This window comes from Equus quagga, chromosome 9, assembly GCF_021613505.1.
Source record: "Equus quagga isolate Etosha38 chromosome 9, UCLA_HA_Equagga_1.0, whole genome shotgun sequence".
NCBI classification, from domain to species: domain Eukaryota; kingdom Metazoa; phylum Chordata; class Mammalia; order Perissodactyla; family Equidae; genus Equus; species Equus quagga.
In genome coordinates, this window is record NC_060275.1 from 62,641,457 (window position 1) to 62,655,686 (window position 14,230).

Here is a 14,230-nt window from a genome sequence, read left to right on the forward strand (position 1 = left end):
AGAAATATTTAGGAGACTGAGAATTGATTGGAAGTTGGGGTGGAGTGGAATGAGGGAGCAAACATGTTAAGGGTTCCCTCCAGGTTTCTGGCATTGATTGTGATGAGCAGCTCTGGAGGAAAAGGAAGTTAGGGGGACAAGATAATTACTTCAGTTTGCACCATGTTGCATTTGAAAAGCCTTTAAGAGATCCCGCTGGAGATGTATGGAGTTGTATGTATTGATCTGGAACTTAGAATGTCTGGGCTGTACCCTATGAGCATCTACAGCATACGGTTGGTAAACGAAACTGTGGAAATAAATGGCTCAGGAACGAACTTTGAGGTTCTCTGACATTTTAAGGCTGCCTAAAGGAGGAAACGCTGGCAAAGGAGATATCAAGAGAATGCCTTTCTGCAGAAGGGAAACCATAAGTGTGTGATGTCACCACGCCAGCAGCCAACACAACTTGAGAAGGAGGTAGCCAGCTGTGATGAACAGCGCCAGGACGTTGAGCGCGCGTGTGCTCAGCAGTGCGTGTTGGGCTTGATGAATCCAGGTCGTTAGTGACCTCAGAAGGTACATAGATGTGGCTTGAGAAGTGCGATCTGAGGAGTATGTTTAAATGTTGGTGCAAAGGGTTGAATATTCCAGGAGCAAGTGGAATATCTGATAGCCTAGAGATTGTGAAGAATGGAATGTGGGTGAGATCCAATCATAAACATAAAAAGGTGGTTTGCTTTGGGGAGAGGAGAATGCTCCCTGCCTTGTGATGGACAGGAAGGAGGGGAAATGACGGCACAGGGAGCAGGCTCCTGTTTCCTCAGTGAAGTAACAGGCAGGCTCAGCTACTAAGAGCCAAAGCGGGGAGGTGCGGGGAGAGTTTGGGCAGTGGAGAGGGGCTCAGGTGACACTGAAGACAGGAGTTTTGCTAACACCCTATCTGCACTGTTGTGTAATTTTTTTCCCAAGAGAACTTATGCAAAACACAGAGTGGCAGGATAGTACTCTTGACCCATGGCTGACTATTTTTTTTCCATAGCCATGTGACAAAAGGTTAAAGAGGCAAGGGAGTTTAAGTTACTTGCAGAAGAGGGTCAAATACTGGTTGATGGGATCGAAAGATGAGGGGAGGGAGTTGTGATGAGAGGAGCTGATGATGGCAAAGCAGGGAAGTCAGCGATCTGGAACTTCCAATGCTGTTGAAAACATCATCGGCAACTGGGATACCTGAGCAAGCCGGCTGCCTGCAATGCGACTTTGCAGTCAGAGAGGCTGTTTGCTCAGTGATTTGGGACGCAGTGCTATTTTGAATGATGACAAGATCCAGAGGGTTTTCTTTGTGTATGTGGCTCAGGTGGGTTTGGGGAAGAGGCCAGTGGGGATGAGGTGGTTAATGATCTGTGAGGGCATCGTGTGGATGACCAGTATGACCGTGTGGATACTGAGGCTGCCTACAGTGACTGTTGGGGCTGGGACAGAGGAGAACTCAGTGAGCCGGGGGCAGGGTCTTCCCTGATGCTGGGGTAACAGAGACAAAAGGGTGAGAGCAACGAGAGGGCCAGTGTGATAGAGCTTGTGTTGTCAGCCTCAAAGAATATGAAAGAAATAGAGTCTAGAAGAGCCACAGGGAGGAAAAGAGGGCACTCACTTCTCTACCACTTCTGAGGCACTTGGGGTGTGAGAAAATGAACATTTCTCCTGAAGAAGGTGACAGGACACAACGTCTCCAGCCAACTGCCAGATTAAATTACAGCTGAGAGATGGAGAAAATGTTGAGAAGGGGACAAGAAATAGGGAGCTTGAACAGGAAATGGAAGTCTGAGAGCTGGGGAGGGAGAAGGAAAGTGTGAGACTGTCAGGGAAATAAGGCCCAGAGCAGTCTGACAGCGTGGGATAGAACATTCTGGGAGCTGATGTCTGTGCGTGTGTATGTGAGGGGGGAAGGAGGGAAAGAGCAGACTGAGGAAAATCACAGTACAGAGCAAGGGGGTTTCAATCCTGATCCTCCTTAGAGATAGATTGCCCCTTGGGCTTGACAGATGCATCTCTGGCCTGCAGTTGGTAGAGCAGGATAGAGTGGGGGCCAAGCACTTCTTTCTGGAGACAGCTTGACAGCTACTGGAGGAGTGTGGTTGGGCCATGTGTGCTGTCTTTGACGGGCCCCATTTGCTAGCTTGGTGTCTGTCTGTCCGGCGTTTGGGAGAGCCTTGCTGTGGTCCAGTGGGAGCTCGTGGGGAATCACAAACCAGACCTCACTCACACAGGTTCCCAGCTCATGGCTGTACTGCCTTAATTAGGATTTTTCTCTGAAAGAAATAAGCGAATGTTCTTTTATCTTGTTCTTAAAAAAATTTCTTCAATGCCTATTTATTTTGATCTTCCCCTGGTATTAGTTGTTGTTAGCGTTATCTATTACAACACTGATATTTTCTGCTAAATAATTTTATGAAACATCATAACTAACCCATATGTGTTTTTTGGTGATGTTTGTTTTTAATCTGTGATGTCTCAATGAATATCATTTACATATTTTAGTCTTTACAGTTCTTCTTTACTGAGAGTGTTTTCAAGGTATGTTCTTTTAGTTCCTGAAAGAGCAAATGATGTGAAAATCCTTCTAGGTCAAGCTGTTTGTCCCACTGCAGGGTGCCGAGGACTAGGCCATACCCATGGCCCATGGAATTCAGGACATCCCAGGTAAAACTTTTCCTATTTAAATTATTTCAGGCATGAATGAAAACATCATGCAGATTAGCAGCTATAAGAAGCATCAAAAATTACTCTCTTGGAGCCAGACACCTCCCCATCATACTCCCCTCCCTGTTTTCCTAAGGCCCTTCCTTGCGATTTCTGGCTGTCTGCCTGCCTCTGCCATCCTACAGCCTTCCTGGACTGCTGAGGTCTTGCCCAGACCCAGGACGCTTCCCACAGTCTCTGTGCTCTAACATTTTCTTTGCAAGTGCACACTCCCTCGGGTACACTCACCACTGAGTCCCGCCCTAGTCCCGAATTCTCTCCAGACAAGTGCTGAGTCTTGGTTTCTTCCAGAGAAATTCTAGAACCTCTTACCTTTTTTCCCATCTTGTTTTCACCTTGTCCCTATTTCTTTTTCTTTATTTCTTATACATTTGGAGATGAGAGAATTCTGTGATAGAACAGAAAATAATGTGTGAAATTATGCTGCAGAATATGCCTGTTTTAAATGTTTGATAATAGTATGAGGAGGATAGTTCTTGTAACAAAAAATAAGTCTGAATCAATGTGTAAGTCCTTATTGCTTTTTCTGTCCCCATCAATTGGTAAAATAATGTATAAATGAATTATTCATATTGGTAATCTAGTTAAAGAATATATAAATAAAAACTGAACTGAATTGACATAAAATTTGTCCAAATACACAAATATGTAAAACAAATATCTACATAGGTAGTATAAAGAGAAAAGAATGTCATATATTATATGAAGCAAGAAAACATTTGTTTGAATAAAAGAGATACAAATGAGGGGCCGGCCCCGTGGCCTAGTGGTTAAGTTCGTGCGCTCCGCTGCAGGCAGCCCAGTGTTTCGTTGGTTCGAATCCTGGGAGCGGACATGGCACTGCTCATCAAACCACGCTGAGGCAGCGTCCCACATGCCACAACTAGAAGGACCCACAATGAAGAATATGCAACTATGTGCTGGGGGTCTTCGGGGAGAAAAAAGAAAAAATAAAATCTTTAAAAAAAAAAAGAGATACAAATGAAAGTCCTTCTTTATAATGTGGTTACGGTCCTGCAAACCAGTGCTAAAAACAGCTCTAAATGAATCAAAGCAAATGTTACTGTAAGAAATAATGGTAAACACTCCCAAATAGTATACACGAATATTAACACTTAGAAGAAAAGAATATAGTATAGTATCCATAAAAAAGAAATAAAGACATTACTTGGGCAAAGTGTAGGACTCATGACTTACGAGAGTAGAACTGGACCTTGTGGACACATTGTAGTGTTGTATGAGGGAAAGAGAAAGTGAATAAAAGACATATGGAGGAAGGGACAGAGAGAGGAGCGATCACATCATTGGGAGGGTGGTCTGTATTAGGTGAGGACCCTCTTGGAGTTGATCGAGCCATTCATTTCCAAACATCGCTAGGGGTATATGGCTATGAAAAACCTTCCTTAGGCTTTTCTTGTGTGTGTTTTCTGTTTGTTTTTAAATCTAGAGCTGGAGAGTCCAATATGGTAGTCCCTAGTTGTGTGTGTCTATTTAAATTAAATTTAATAAAATTAAAACTTCAGTTACTCAGTCACACTTAGCCACATTTTAAATGCTTAATAGCCACACGTGGCTAATGGCTGCCATATTGGATAACACAGAAAGTTCTGTAAGACAGCCCTGAGAGAGTTTACTATGTTCTGCTTGCTCATGGTAGATTTTTGAGTTGCGGGTATTTCCAGATGAAACAAGTGGCCATCTTAGTGCCTTCTTCAAAACTTGAGTTATTATCCTCAAAGTTAGCCGGATCATGACATTGCTGTTGATCTGTTCCTCAGTGCTCTCTGGAGTTTACCATTCTGTGGCCCTGGGGCTGAAATAACAAATATCACTCTGGACAGCTCCTCACGATTGCCAAGCAGCTCACTCAAAGCCCCTCCTCCCACTTCCTCACAGCCGACTTGCCTCTGTCCTGTTCTTGTGTGAGGCTCATTCACCTTCCCTCCTTGGACTCCGAAAACCTTGTGAACGAAGTCACAGTGGGTGCACTCCACTTTGTTCCAGCAGCTCCTCTGAACTTTCCTCAGCCAGTAGGATGTAAATAAGTCTGACTGTTGTTCTTATTTGTACAATCTGATTATACATACCATTGAGAATATCTGACGTGCTTTTCTCCACCAGCAGCCTGTGAAAGTTGGCCTCAGAACTTCTGAAGCGACTAGAAGAATGTAAAACAGAGAGAAGGTTAAAGAAAGGCAGTCTCTGAAGCTTAGGGAAGAAAACAAAATCCTGAACACGTGTGGTAGGGAGAGGAATGAGACGTTTTTAGGGAGCTAGAGGGCACAAGACATTATGTCTCCAGACCTCCCCATTCACAGGGCTGCTCAGGGGGCCTCCTGGGAGACGGGGTCCTGACTCTTCTCCTCTCTTAGACGTTTCTGTGATAGAGCAGGGCTCATGCAAATGAGAGAAAAGTCTTCAAAAGCTTGATGATTCCAGTTGTCTCAGAAAGAAAAATAAGAGCAATGAGTACCTATAGTTAGCTTCTCTCAAGAATGGAAAAGACAAAAATTAGAGAAATGAATGGTTCTTGAAAGTGCTTTTTATAAAAACTTTATACGGCATTTAAACAATCAGGTAAACAAATTCTAACAGCTATGAAGAGAAATTCTGATAGAAAGCTTTGATTTTACTTAACACAGTTTTATGTTGAAAGGATGAGGACAGACTTCTTAGCGGAGTTGTTGCTGAGTGTCAGGAGGGTGATTGGAGGGTGCAGGTTGTGGGCGGCACAGGATTAGCTCCAGTAGGCGGTGGACATTTCTCTCGCGCACTTTAATCGTTTTCAGTGACACGTCTGTTTTTGTCAAGTTCAGGTTACTCACTGACTGACAATTTACATTTTCACTTAATATATTGATTTCTTTTTAAACTACCAATTCTGTTTTTAGTTTGGTCATCACATTCTGAATGTCATTTGCCAAGTTAATCAATTTACTTATGTAACTACATGTCTAACTAAAGAATTTATTTAAATCCTCTTGTAGTTAACTGGGCAAATATTGTTTTGATAGCATTCATAATCTTTGTGGTTTGTCTTCATGTTATTTCTATTATTGTAGTCTAAATTTTACATAGCTCTAAAGATGAAAAATATTGCTGTTCAGTATGTATCTTTGGTGGTATCTATTGAAAATACTACATACACACACATACATGCACATACACACCCTTACACCTGCTAGAAATTTACCATAACACACCAAGGTTATCATTATACATTTTTCTTCTTATGTGTCAAAGAGCTGGTTAGAGACGAGAATTTAAAAATGGTGCTACACTCTCCCAGATTCCTAGGTGTGCTATTATAATCATCTCTGGCTTGAGTTTCCTGAAGAATTTAAATTAATAAAACTTGCATATTCCAGAATGGAAGTATTTTTTCTCTTGTCATAGATGTGCACCTTTACCAAAGAGTCATCATTCGACAAGATGCTTTTTACAGTCTCTAGCCCTAAAGATTCTTAGGCAAATATTCATACATTTAAGAAAAAAAAGAAGGAAACAAATAAAACCAGAACCTCTCTTCAGTTTCATTAAGGCCTGAGACAACAGCTCAGTTGACTTCTGCTCCTAAAGCCCTGGGGAAGCCTAGGAAGCCTGGAGCTGTGCTGGTTCAGCCGCTGTTCCAGGCAGGGAAGGTGCTACAAGTAATGAATGTTGTTTTTACAAATTCATGTCACAATTTCTGGTTCTGATATTGAAGGTTTGGTGTTTTGAAAGGCAGCATACAGTCTCTTTACATTGTTAGCATCTTGTTCTGGATAGCTGACAAGGAGAATGGTGACATCAGGATATCGCTAGAGACACTTGAAAATAACATATCACTTTAAGAGACCAGGTAGACCCCTCGGTGTCCTTTTTAGATGGATTTCCAACAGGTTTATTTTAGTTTTCATTTAAGTAGTCAAGTGGTTAACAGTGTTGGTCAAAGCTGTTTGGAGTCCGTGTCAAATCTGCATAAACCATTATTTCAAGGAAATTGCCTCAGTTCTTATCTGTATGAAAATAAGACTTCTGGCCCACAATTATCACACAATTTACATTTTATTTGAATGAATTTACATAGTGAATGAAACGAAGTAGAGGTATTTGTTAACATAGAAATATTTAAAGATGACGGTATTGAGACTACAAGATGTAAATTTACTTTCAAGCCGGTGTGCAGGGTTAGACACAGTTTTTCCAAATGAGTAGAACACAGACTCTGGAAGACTTGATCTACCCCTGTGCTGTGAAACAAACAAAGGTAGTTTACTTAGGAACTAGCAATTGCGCTCTTTACACAGAGAGACGGGGGTGTTGCACTGTAAGTCCTTACCTGGTACGTCTGTGTGGGCAGCAGGACAGCAGAGCTGGTGACACACCATGAAGAACACCAGCAGAAAAGGAGCATCTGCTGCCCAGCAGTGAGGGTGCCAGAAAATCTAAGACGTTTTGAGTGCTCTTCATGGAAAATTCTAGCACAACTCAGCCTCTATTCATGATTTATCTGGAATCGCTTTGCCAGCTCAAGAAAAACCAAGGAAATTATTTCAGGTGTTTTCTTCTTTTCACATCTATTTCCCCTATGTGTGTGTGTGTGTGTGTGTGTGTGTGTGAGTTTCTCTGTTAAGGTTCAAGGCTTCAGACTGGCCTGAGTTGGACATCCATCCCAAGCACTTACTATGAAATATGCGGCAAATTACTGCACTCTTCTTAGCCTCAGTTTCCTCATCTGTAAGTGGGAGGTCTTTGCAATAGGAAAAGTTAAATTACACGATAAGATTAAAACAGGCATAAGTCTTTATTCATTATATGATGTAGAATCATGTTACTGAAAGCATAGCCACAGGAAATAGAAAGAGAAACAGAATAATATGAGGAGACTTTAACTCATCCATTTCAGACTGTAGGGGAGGAAGACATTTCCTCTACCCTCTATGGGTTTGTCTGTCTGGAGAACAAATTAAATTCACGTGAGACAGAATAGCAGGAGAAAATTAAACAAAGCTTTATAACATGTATACATGGGAGACGTCAGGCAAGCTGAGCAACTTGCCAAAAATGGCTGAAGCCCCCACCTTAAATATCATCTTCAGCTAACGACAAAGGAGGATGTTGGGGGTGGGAGGAGTCAGTTACAGGAGGTTACCAGAAACAGGAATAAGATTATTATGCAGATTTAAGTCCTTGCATTCTGTATTGATAGGAGTTTCTAGAGATAAGGTCATCCCCGTTCTTCCTGGTACAGAGAGGGAGGCATCTTTACAGATGGAGATCTCCTTTACAATGTAAATGTCTCCTAACAAAGGGTAAGTAAATTCTACTTTTCAGTTACTTTCCTGTCTGCAAAGTAACCAGCCCTAAATAATCATCATGCCAAAGAGACATATCTTGGGGTGGCCAATTCCAGGCCCCTACAAGACTATGATAGCTTAAGTAGGCCAAACAGAAATACAGACACGCAGAATGTGAGTAACATGATTTAGAAAAGGAAGAAGATTGACTGAAAGATATATATCAAGCAGAAAACAGAATAAACCTACTTAAAAGAACTTTTCAGAACTTGACTATTAGGCCACAAACAACTTAATGAATTCTGAAAACCAAAACAGTTCAGACCCATTTTCTGATCAAATACAGTAAAACAAGAAATTGTTGAGAAAAAAACCCAATCACCTACAATACATGCAAAAACATTCATGAATATAACTTAAGCAATCATAGGATCAAAGGGGAACCCAAACCTAAATCTCAGAAAATCTACATTTAGGGTAATGAGAACACTAAAGATATCAGCGTTTGGGATGGCACTGTGTGTATGTTCAGAGGTAAATTTATACCCGACATAATAAGAAAGAATGAAAATAAGTATTCAACCAGAAAAGTTATAAACATTTTAAAAATGAGTAAAAAAGGAAAGAAAGATCAAACTAAAAGTTGAATGAGTAGAAACACATAAAAATAGTAAATGAGTGAGAGTATTCAAGAGTTGATTTTTTGAAACAAAACAACACTAACAGTGAAAACAAAGGGAGCAGTATTGTTGAGCTATCTTGGGCGGTGCCCGCAGTGTTCTGAGAACTGGGGCTCCCCTTATCCAAAGAGCGACAAGTACAGCACTTGGATTTCTTGTTCCATCTCTCTGACTTTACATGTAATGGTTTGTTTTAAACGATCATCCTTTTAATTGAGGCCTGTGGAACTCCTCTGGGCTCCTGATCTTACAGACCTTTCCCCTTCAAGAAAACATTTCCTTTTCTATGGCTGAGTAGTATTTTATAAAGTACATAGAGGCTTTAACTCTATATACTTATGTATATAGAGTTACACTTCTTCTTTATCCATTCATCCATTGGTGGGCTCTTGGGTTGCTTCCGCGTCTTGGCTATTGTAAATAATGCTGCGATGAACATAGGGGTGCATGTATCTTTTTAAATTATTGATTTCATGTTCTTTGGATAAATACCCAGTAGTGGGATAGCTGGGTCATATGGTATTTCTATTTTTAATTTTTTGAGACATCTCCATATTGTTTCCATAGTGGCTGCACCAGTTTGCACTCCCACCAGCAGTGTACGAGGGTTCCCTTATTCTCCACATCCTCTCCAACACTTGCTGTTTCTTGTCTTGTTAATCACAGCCATTCTGACAGGCATGAGGCGATATCTCAGTGTAGATTTGAACCCTACTTTCGCTTCTCTCCTGTCCATAACAATTTTTAGTTTTTCTTCTGTATTCCATCTCGATTTGTCTTTTCTTTTTACTTCAGGCATTGTTTTTTCTCATTCTTCCTTAATATTTCTGGTTTCAGTCCATAGTTCTTCTGATTCTGGGTCAACTAAGTTTAACAATGCAAATCTGTTTTTACGTGGACTGTAAATTCTTCAGGACTATTGTTTGCACTATATATTTGGCCCTAAAAGTCTTTTTGTGCCCTTCTTCGGCTTTGTTCTGATATGTGATAGTAGCAGCTCGTGGTCAAACTGAAATCTGCTTCTGGTCTCGTTTTGGCAGAGAGAATACAGCTTCTCCATCTCCCACTTCTAATTACATAATATAGTTGATTTCTGTATTGGCCGTCTGGTGACGTCCATGTATACGGTTGTCCGTCTGGCTGCTTCAAGCATGGATTTGTGATGGACAGATTACTGACTTCGCAGAAACCCTGTACATGGTCTCCTGCTTCCTTTCTGACCACTAGTCCAAATTTTTCCATGACATTTGATTCTGCTTTATTTTTTTCTTTTTCTCTTTCTTTTAGACTTTTTTTTTTAACCTGGAAAACCCTATGGCAAGACAGTAAAAAATGAAGCATTTGATAGTTCTTGAAGATGAGACCCAAAGGCACTCAAATGGTTACTGGGGAAGAGCAAAGAACAAATACAAATAGCCCAGTTGCTAATGACGTGGCCAGACTAAAGCCAAAGGACGTCCAGGGGCTGCAGGGAACAAGGGTGCAAGGAAGGTCCGAAGCAGTAAGGCACACAGCACTGGAGCACGGAACGCGAGGAGCACCGTCAAGGCAAAGGAGTCTGTGGAGCAGGAAACTGGACACTTGCATATTGCCGTCCTTGGCTTAGCAAACTACAGTGGACTGGAACGGGACACTTCAGTCAGACAACTACAAAGGGCCCTGCTCTGGAAATGACAGACTCAGAAGAACAGAGTGGCTCCAGTGCTGGGGCAGGAGGTTGCACAGGTGGTGAGGGGCTCTGATGTGAGGTCTGGCTGATAAATCAGTCAGACTTCTGGGAAAACCTATGAACATGACCATCATCCAAGTCTGTGCTCCAGCTATGGATGCTGAAGAAGATGAAGTTGAAAGTTTTATGCAAGTATCCGAGAAGAAATTGATCACACACAAGACATGCTGATAAATATAGGTGACAATGTACACGTAGGAAATAAAGTGCAATCTAACAGAAGTGAAAAGCAGGAGATGGCTAGTGGATTTCTGTGAAGTCAACAATCTGTCATTTTATTTAGGTATGCTTTTTGTGAAAAGCATAAAAAGTGTTAAAAATAAAATCCCGTTGTAGGGGATGAAGACATTTCCTCTACCCGCTCCTGGTTCTTCTGACTGGACAACAAATTAAATTCACATGAGATCAAGTAACAGGAGAAAATCAAACAAGGCTTTATAACATGTATACATGGGAGAGGCTCAGGCAAACTGAGCAACTCGTCAAAATGGTGGAAGCTCTTATCTTAAATACCACCCTCAGCTAAAGACAAAGGAGGATGTTGGGGGTGGGGGAAGTCAGTTATGGGAGATTACCAGAAAAGCACAGTAAATAAGAGTAAGGTTATTATTCAGATTTAAGTCCTTGCCTTCTGCATTGATAAGAGTTTCTAGAGATAATGTCAGCCCCCCTTCTTCCTGGCACAGAGAGGGAGACACCTTTACAGAGGGAGATTTCCTTTACAAATGTAAATATCCCTTAACAAAGGGTAACTTCTACTTCTCAGAGTTTCTCTCAAGTCTTCAATTTTTTAAAAGTAACCGGCCCAAAATATTCCTCATGCCAAAGAGACGTACCTTGGGGTGGCCAACCAGTCCCCCATACCATCTTTTCCTCTTGGTAACAAAGTTTGACCTATTTGCAGTTATTGTTATAATTATTATCTAAAGTGTACATAAGCCAACTTGCTTTTTGCCTTAAATGTTTTGCTTGTTTCTTTTTTATTTTTATTTTTTTGCTGATGGTGGAGCAGGAGAAGCTTTCATTCCTTGCTTTTCTAGAACATTTTGTTTGTTGGTAACTTCTAGCTTAGAAGGAAGGCTTTTAATTATTCTAATGGTTACTGTAAAGTTTTTCAGATGCATTTGGAAACCGACATTTACCTATCAAAGCCATTAGAACTGTAATCTTTAGCTTTTTTTGGTGAAACTTGAGATGCGAAATGCTTCTTTTTTCCCTAATCCAATTTACCTACTTGTATTAATTGAATTTGAGATTATGTACCTTACTCTTCTCTTTCTTTGTTTCCAGTTTTTCAGCAGTAGAGAACAGCTCTTGGAAAGAAATAAAAGGGCAAAGAATTTTGCAGTCACATTTCAAACAACGACGTATGTTTCTTTCTATATATTTTACTAGTGCCAGTGGTAACCTCAGTCCTTTCTGGCCACGATTTCCTGATTTCTTTACTAAACATCCTTTTTTACTTGTTCGAGCACAGTCTTTTTCAAGATTTGTTTTAATTTGTCTATGGTGTCTGCATATTATGTTTAAAATCTTTACATATCAGAGAATGCGTCACACCCACGAGCAATTTGAGAGGAGGTAGAAGTTTTGAGCCCAGATCTTTTCTTTGTCAGAGTTCTGTCCATGTTGGTTCATATCATCTTCCAGTTTTTATTGTAGTGTTGGGAAAATCTAATGCCAGCCTGCATGATGGTCCTTTGAGGTAGCCTGCCCTCCTTTTATCAAGATTTCCTATAGAATACCTTTATATCTTGACACATATATATGAAATTTTACAATTCCCCTACATGTGTCTGGATGTGGTTTTCTTGTCATTTGGTTTACCTGTAATGCTATGTTCTCTCTCAGTTTTCAGGCCAAAGTCCTCCTTCATATCAGATCCTTTTTTCTCCACATCTTTTAAAGTTTCGTGTGTACTCTAACAGTCTCCTCTCTCCAAAACTTCTGCTGGATGACATTGGATCCTCTGCATGTGTCCCTCATGTCTCTCCTCTTTTCCCTTTCATTTTCAGTTCCTCCTTCCCTCAGGCCTGGAGAAATGCTGCAATGTATGTTCTCAGGGGCTGGTCTGGTCTTCTGTGCCTCTGTGAGGTCTCTCCACGTGTGATTGCGTTGCACCTCCTTACAAGCTCTCCTGGCCTGTTAACAGTGTCCTACCATCCCACAAGCATTGACTTCTGCAGGCGTCTGCTTTCAGCAGGGGCTATGGGAGACGTTTCAGATGCGAAGCTCTTAGTTGATCCTGACACACAAACATCCCTGCAGTGGAAAGCGTCATTTCTGTACTGATTCTTTCAAAACAAAAACAGTGTCATGTGGCCTAAGCCCTTAGCTAGAAGTAGTTTAAGAATATTCCTTATAATTTCAGGTGATTGGCCAAAGGGTAAGTTCACATCATCTCTGGGCCTCGGGTTTTTCATCTGCAAAACCAGATGACTGGCCCAGGTGATTTCTCATTTCCTTTTTAGTTACAATATCTACGTATTGTGTACTCTAAAATGTACATAACAATATAATTCTCTTAAGATCTATAGCATACTGCCTGGATAGAACTTATTCCAGTTGCAAGTAACTTACCCGTATGTGAATTTCACTGTTTATTAAATGTAAATATCTTGTCAAGGACCTATATTCCAAAGGAAAGGCCCATAACTGCAAAACTTTTGCTAGCTAAAAGAACTGGGCTGGAATAATCCTTTCCTAAAGATACTCTGAATCAAAATTAACAATCCTTCCATTATCTGCTAGGCACAGGAAAAAAATATACATAATTCCATAGTTAACTTGCTGTGATTTCCTGGAGTTACTCAAATTGTTGAAGAATTTGTCCCAGCTAATCTGAATGCATGGGAAACACTGTAATGTGAATTAAAATGGATTATTTTTTCCCCAAGAGGTAACATTGCTAAGCTAAGAGGTTTGTCACTCTCTATAGTTTCTTTCCTATAGATAAATTAAGCTTAAACACATCATTATTTTGGAGACTCTGTTTTCTTAATTTTAGATAAATATCTTTATTAAAATATGATGGCTAAAATCCAAGGAGAAAACGTAGCTGGGGCCAGTCTGCCTTTTGTGAATGAGGATAATGTTGCTAGTACAACTGATTTTTGAAAGTTACTTGCAATGCAGACAATAGGGTGGACTAAGTTTGACACAAAATTAGAATGTTGATGTTTTCCCTTTGGAAAGACTCTATTGTACAAGATAATAATGACAGTCATAGTCATACGTTATATTTGCATATCATTTAACCACACACAGAATGTTTCACATGTGTTTCTTATTTAATACACAGAGCAGCCCTATTATGTAAGTTTTATTATCTCTATTTTGTGAATGAAAAAAAGTAAGTCTTGCCAAATTGTGTCTTCCCATCATGGCACAGTTGGTAAGTGCTGATTTTAAACTAAATGTCTGCTGACTACTCGTCTGGTACTCTTCTGCTGCTCCCAGATGCACATGTGGAACTGAAGTGGTAATTGAAATTATGTCTCTCACTTGTAGATTAGGAAGTTTAAGATCACAAAGGGAAATTGATAGTAAACTACACACAAACCTACGACATCTGGATAATCAACTGCAAGCAGACTGTTAAGAAGTTTTCTCACTTGAAACAATGTAGTACAAAATGATCTCTGGGATTCCTTTCAAACTCTAAACTTTTGATTCCCAGCTCCAAAATAGACACACACACACACACACACACACACACACACACGAGACTCTTAAAGACAACTGTAGTTGTTACTCATAATTTGTTATAGGTAATAAAGAAGAATCTAAACTACCTGGATGTC

The 14,230-nt window shown here is 40.5% G+C and overlaps 1 protein-coding gene across 1 annotated transcript in view; it reads left to right on the plus strand.

The window, feature by feature from the left end:
* L3MBTL4 (L3MBTL histone methyl-lysine binding protein 4) overlaps positions 1-14,230 on the plus strand; it is a 282,590-nt gene that overhangs the window by 114,035 nt on the left and 154,325 nt on the right. The window contains 1 exon segment of the mRNA XM_046671181.1: positions 2,554-2,679. Within this exon segment, the coding sequence (XP_046527137.1) occupies positions 2,554-2,679 (126 nt within the window).